This window comes from Morone saxatilis, unplaced genomic scaffold (assembly GCF_004916995.1).
Source record: "Morone saxatilis isolate NCDOM2014 unplaced genomic scaffold, NCSU_SB_2.0 Contig11, whole genome shotgun sequence".
Taxonomy (NCBI): domain Eukaryota; kingdom Metazoa; phylum Chordata; class Actinopteri; family Moronidae; genus Morone; species Morone saxatilis.
This window is the reverse complement of record NW_023339663.1, coordinates 2248353-2254568: the sequence shown is the minus strand read 5'-3', so window position 1 is coordinate 2254568 and position 6216 is coordinate 2248353. Positions and strand designations below refer to the sequence as shown.

At 40.0% G+C, this 6216-nt stretch overlaps 3 protein-coding genes across 3 annotated transcripts in view; all 3 read left to right on the top strand.

Annotated features, from left to right (window-relative positions):
* Nucleotides 1–640, top strand: part of LOC118320670 (protocadherin-3-like) — a 3829-nt gene extending 3189 nt beyond the window's left edge. The window contains exons 3-5 of the mRNA XM_035651689.1: nucleotides 159–218; nucleotides 380–469; nucleotides 549–640. Coding sequence (XP_035507582.1) covers nucleotides 159–218; nucleotides 380–469; nucleotides 549–623 — 225 coding nt within the window. The 3' untranslated portion in view covers nucleotides 624–640. The remainder of the gene's footprint in view (nucleotides 1–158; nucleotides 219–379; nucleotides 470–548) is intronic.
* The window catches only part of ctsd (cathepsin D), a gene marked incomplete at its 5' end in the record, with an annotated part of 24097 nt that overhangs the window by 10992 nt on the left and 6889 nt on the right, over nucleotides 1–6216 (top strand).
* On the top strand, nucleotides 2110–5836 carry LOC118320666 (the record flags this gene model as incomplete). Its single annotated transcript, XM_035651685.1, is given in 4 exon segments — nucleotides 2110–3186; nucleotides 4043–4140; nucleotides 4273–4479; nucleotides 5723–5836. Coding segments are annotated over 4 exon segments (552 nt in total), but the record flags the coding sequence as incomplete, so codon positions are not given.

Here is a 6216-nt window from a genome sequence, read left to right as displayed (position 1 = left end):
CTATCTATCTATCTATCTATTGTCCAAAGATTGCACATGGGGAAAATGTAACTTCCTACAAGACAACTCATTAAACAGTTATTTTACAAAACCATGGCAAAATCCTTACAGGTGTTAAAGCATCTTTCAGCCATATAACTGTTGTGTGTTTCTGTTAGTCACTTTCCAGTGCAACTCTGGTGGTGTGGGTGCAGTGCAGCAGAGCTGGCTCCAGATCTGTGAGTAAAACAGTTAAACACAATATCACACAGTTTGTCAGGAAAGAAGATAATAATAAACCAGTGTAGCAAGAACAAGGATTGTTAACAGCATTTTTCTCTTCACTTGCACAATTGAGACAACTGTTTCTGAATTCAGTCGCTGTTTCGGTCTCTTCAAGGTGAACGAGTCTGTTGAAGTTTTGGTTGAAAATGTGAACGATAACCCGCCAAACTTTGCACAAAACCACTTCGTGCTGGAAGTAAATGAGGTGAGTAGTGTTTGTGTATCAGTTGCATGTGTGTGAGTTTCAGGCTGGACATGTTGATGTTGAGTTTTGTCTCCTGCAGCTCGCTCCAGTGAACTCCACAGTTGGACTGATAGAAGCAACGGACGTCGATTCAGAGCCCTCTACTATCGACTAGAGTCTGGCAACAGTTAAGAATGTAGTCTAACTGAATGATATGGTGATACTGGACTGTACTCAGGGATTACAACAATCAGTTACTGCGTGTTTTTCAAAGGACCAGTGGTGTAATAGGAGGATCAATTGTCAGAAATGGAATATAATATCAATAGGTACGTTTGTATTAGTGTACAATCACATGGAAATAAGAATTGTTGTGTTTTTGTTACCTGAGAATAAGCTGTTTTTATCTATAGAGGGAGCAGATCTTCTTCTATGGAGTCCGCCTTGTTGATTCAATATGTTTCTACAGTAGCCCAGAACAGACAAACAGTACACTGAAGGCTACTGTTTATTCAGTTGGTTGTAATCTGCAACTTCACTGCGAGATGCCACTAAATCCTACACACTGGTCCTTTAAGACAGTGGTTCCCAACCTGGGGGTCAGGGCTTATGATGATTGAGGGGATAAAAGAGATAAAAAATTCAGTTAAAGTTTGAGCATCAAGGTTTATTCTCATCTTTGGGAACATGTCTGCAATATCACTTTAATAGACATTATAATAAACAACTAATGAGTGACCTTAAGTTAACAATATTTTATCTCAAAATTCTTTGAGGGCGTAATTTTTTTAGTTTATAATTTCTTTGTGCAACAGTAAGTTAGATAGTATTCCCTACCATTATTATGCAGATGACTCATCAGATTTATGTCCAATTAAAAACCAGTGAAAGGACTTTTCAAGTTTTCAGAACTCACTTTTCAAAACCTATATTTTAGAAAAGAGCCCGCTTGGCTTATTGAAACATACTACAACAAGTTTTTAGCAAGACATTTTTCAGCAAGAAGCTATTTCTATATTCTGCCTGCCATCGGGTCAGATTTGGTCAGATTCTTATTGAATTCAATGAAAGGAGATGGTGGAAACAATACCCCCGATGGCTTTAACTTGGTGAAATGTTTTAATCTTGTTGTTTTTATTGTAAAGTCCTTTGTAACTTTGTTATGAAATATGCTGTATAAATGTAGTTTTTATACTATTATTATTATTATACTGTTATATTATTTTATCTTACATATATGTATGTTTTCTGTCTGTGTCTGGTAAACCAGGATAAATATTTCCGCCTAGAAAACATCAACACTCCAAAGATAATTGTTAAAAGCATCCTGGACTACGACGTTGTACAGAAGATCTCTCTGGTTTTACATGTGCAGGTACAGTAATCCTCTATAAAAGCAACATCCAGGCAGCTGCTTCTCTTTTACCTTTGACCTGTGAAATGTGTCACATATTCCAGGACACGTTCAACGGTTCGGCCTCCAACGAGCCTTTCTTCACATCTGTGGCCTCCATCACGGTGAACGTGAAGGACGTTGACAACCGGCCCCCGTGGTTCCAGCCTTGTTTGAGGACCAACTTAGGAATCGCCAAACTGTGTGTGAGCACCGGCTACAAAGGCAGAGTCAATCTCACCGAGAAGGAGGCGAGTTCCCACAATGATGTTCTCAAAGTGTTAAAGCTGAGATTCATCCTGGCTGAGATGTTTACAGACAGTAGATCAGAGACAAATGAAACAGGGTTGAGATGACCGACTGGCACTTCTCATACAAGCAAAATGGAACACAAATTACTTTTGTTCATGGGGTGGCTGGGTGGGTTAATGGTTGTATTAAGAAGGTCCTTTGTTAAAACTCTACCCGATCAGCTAGGACCTGGCAGTTCAGGTGAAAGGGGAACTCTAAAGCAGTGGTTCCTAGCCTTTTTTCCTTAAGGGACCCCTTTTCTATTATTTTTTGAAACTGCTGATGCCTGCCTAACTGACATATTTAATGGATATTATTTATTATACCACCATGTTTCTACAGTAGCCCAGAAAAGACAAACCCCAAAAACTGGTTCTAGATAGGGACGACCACCATAGTTTCTCCCTGGTGAGGGAGGGTAAAGCACAAAGTACATGTCCGGTCCTTAAACTCAGCTATCAGGGAATAATTGTTAACATTTTAAGGGATTTTCTTGGTGATAAACTTTACCAGTAGTTGACCAAGAGCCCCTGGGTCAGCATCAGCTTTGGCCTCTGTGAAAGTGTTTCATTTTTCATGGATGGAGCAGGTTCAGCTCGATCCTCCTCTGAAGGAACAAACATTGTAGGCTGCAGCTTTCAAAGATACGGATGCAAATTAAAATCTCATTTGGTGGTTTTAACTTCATCAGTCCACCTCCATAACGCATACGTCAGTATCTAATGTGATAAGAATAATACATTCAGTCACTTGGCAGATGGAAGGTATTCTTATGCAGCTTCACAGATAGTGGTGATAGATGCTAATGAAACAATGAAAACTGTTGCTTCATCTATAACCACCGCTGGGAAGTCACGTGTTGAGAGCTCATCAGATGTTTGCTGTTACAGGGAGAAAATGTCTGAGAATAAATGAGAACATATGCAGGCTGCAGAATCCGTGCATGATGATTTTAATCCACAGGAAGGGCCGCTGGTGCTGGAGCCTGGTCCGGTGTTTGCCAAGGACGGAGACAAGAACAGGAGCGAGCAGATCAGCTACAGAATACTCCGGGGTTTGAACTCAACCACATATTTAAACAATTTTTTTACTCACCACCCACTGCAGGTCTCTTTTATGATGTAGACATACATTAATAGGATTTTACTTTACTAATATCACTAGGAGTAGCAGCAGTAATCTTAATCTTTTCAACGCCTTTGAAGATTTCATAGACATCCGGTTACAAAGTGAAAAAAGAGCAACTCATCATAAAAACAAGACAAAAATAAGTGTTTGCAGGGCTTCATTTTTATGGATATTTTGCATTTAAACATCTGGAAACATTTTGAAATCTTAAAGGCCCTGAAAACATATTTTCAGAAACAGCTTCTTACTGTGAGTGAACATTTTTTGCTAAAGTTAGAACAGTTTTGGTCATTTCACAGTTTTTTCTCACTAGTTTGAAGTTGGCAAGGCTCAATTAGTAGAAATAAACTGATGTTGCCAAGTCAATCAGATCTGATCTGATCAAACCAGACAGTCCTGATAATAAATAACAACTAACTGCTTATTTAGTTGTGCATATGCATATTGCAGCCCTGTCTTAGAAATTACATTTATATACAACTAATGTGCAACAGCAAGATGTTTTGAGGGAAATATAATGCTGAACAAATTACGTTTTCTGTTAAAATGAAGATTGAATGCCTGCTGAAATATGAAGAACCCACTTTGGTCGATTTCACACTCGCCGATAAAGACAATACTCTTAAACTGGAAAGACTGAAATAAATGATGATCATGAATACTGTGTGTACTGTAATGAGCTGGTGGGGAACATATAAGGTCTTCCTGAATGATGTATTGATGTACTGATGTCTAAAGAAAATGAAATCATTTTTGTTGCTGATGGTGTTTTCTGTCTTCAGGAAATGAGGGAAATATTTTCCAGATTGATGAGGAAACAGGAAACATCTCCATGGCTAAAGCTGCTGATATCGTCGGCCCAATAACTCTCACAGTTCTGGTAAAACAAATTTTTTTTTTTTGTTCTGTTCTGGTTTTAAATGGAAAACAAAAACATGAAGCTCTTTAGTTATTGCAGTTAAGAGGCATATGAGCTTGGATGTAACTTTGGCCTAACTTTCCTGGCCATCAGGCGTCACAGGTGACCAACAGGGATCAGTTTGCGGTGACGCAGGTGACCATCGAGGTGATGAAGAAGAGCAGAAACCCTCCTCGCTTTGAGAAGGAGCGATACGAAGGATTCATCTACAGCAACTCCATCCCCGAGAGCATGATCCTCCGAGACCGGAGCACCAACCGGCCCTTCAGGGTCAGAGCTCGGGACGAGGACTTTGCCGCCGTGAGTGCTTTTTATGTGCAGCTATGTTAAACTTTTAAGTTTTATTTTCAAAACTGTTCTCGCTATCAGTCTGTTTTGAAGGTACCTTTAGTTAAAGCTGAATTAGATAAACATGAAAACCTATTTCCTGGTTTTGGCTGGACACTGGATTGACTGGATTTGCTAGTGAGGTGAGCCAATACAATACAATAGTACAATAAGCCAAAATATAATAAATTCAAACACTCAGAAGGTCAATCAAAATCTAAATCTAAACTGATAACAACCCATAAAAATGCTGTTAACCCAGAGATAATCAACAACTCTATATTAACAATGGCTCAGATGAGTAATAAGGGACAGTTCGTAGTGACAAACCCACAGAGATTTATCACCATCTCTGCAGTTCTTCTCAGCTCTTTGGAGCGTTTTCACAGCTCTTATTAGCTTTGTCTCCAGCAGCTGTTTTCAGAGGGAAAGCTCTAATAAACCCACTGTACCCTAACCACCAAACAGCAGACGGACACAATTAGAGAATAGCAGGTGAACACTGTGGAGCACACTTGGTCTCTAGAGCTCATTTCCTCATTCATGACAACCATACGGGGGGTGAATATTTATACAACTCACCTGTTTAAATTATATTAAGGCTTAAAGTTATGTATAATTAAGGATGTGGACTCTTTGAGTGACAGGTGGCTGTTTTCAGTAACCAGGCTTCATTCAACCCGCCTGAGCTCCACATGTTTGCTCAGTTTTGGATTAGCTGGGAGTCGGCAGAGTCAGGACTGTCAAGACGGCGACGGCCAGAGCTGACCGACGACTCCTCAGAAACCTCTGGGTGACGTCGAAGAAGACTATGTTTATTTTAATTTAAACAGTCAATGGTTCACACACAATCTCATCTTTCAGTCTGCAACTGCAGATTGCTCTTGTAAGAAAACAAACTCAGATAACTGAAGCGTTCCCTACCTGTGCAGAACCACATGGGAGGAGAGCCAGATCATTTTTCACAGAGTTGATGGAGACCAAATCAGAGATAAACATACAAAGAATTCAGCATGTTGAAACAAACACGATTCCAAATGAGAGATAAAGTTTCTCCAAAACAAACTGATAAGCTGATGGTAAATCATGTCTGTGTTTCTGTGGGTTTGTTCTGGTAGCTGTCTGTCGCCTAGTGGTCAGAAATCACTAAATGAACCTTTAAATAACGTACGACAAGATCTCGAACCCTTCAATCATGTTGTTTTGTGTGTGTCAGGGTTTGAATCCAGATGTGAAGTATGAGGTTCAGTACAGCAGCTACGTCAACGTAACCTCAGATGGTTTTGTGATCCTGAAGAGAGTTGTGAAGACGGAGTCCTTCGCGCTTCAGGTAACAACAGATGTGCAACACTGAAATATCTTTTTTATATTTTATATATTTTTAAGATTTTCATTTAAATAAGTGTTAGGTCCAAATGAAGTAATGGCGACTGAGCCTACGGTCCCCTGATCAAAGCCTGTGGAAAAATCACAAGCGGTGTTAGTTTTCCGTCACCCAGCAGTGGTTGATCTACCAGACAGGGTGGGCGGAGCTAACAGACTCACTCTTCAACTCCCTTCTGTGTGAAGCAGCACGCACGAGTTTCTGGGTCTGTAAAGTGTCTTAAACCTGCATTCTCTGTAACAACCAGCAGGGGGCAGCTCCACTGGTTGCAATAACACACAGATACCATTCAGTCTTATGGAGAAATGAGTCGACTTCTCAGTTGA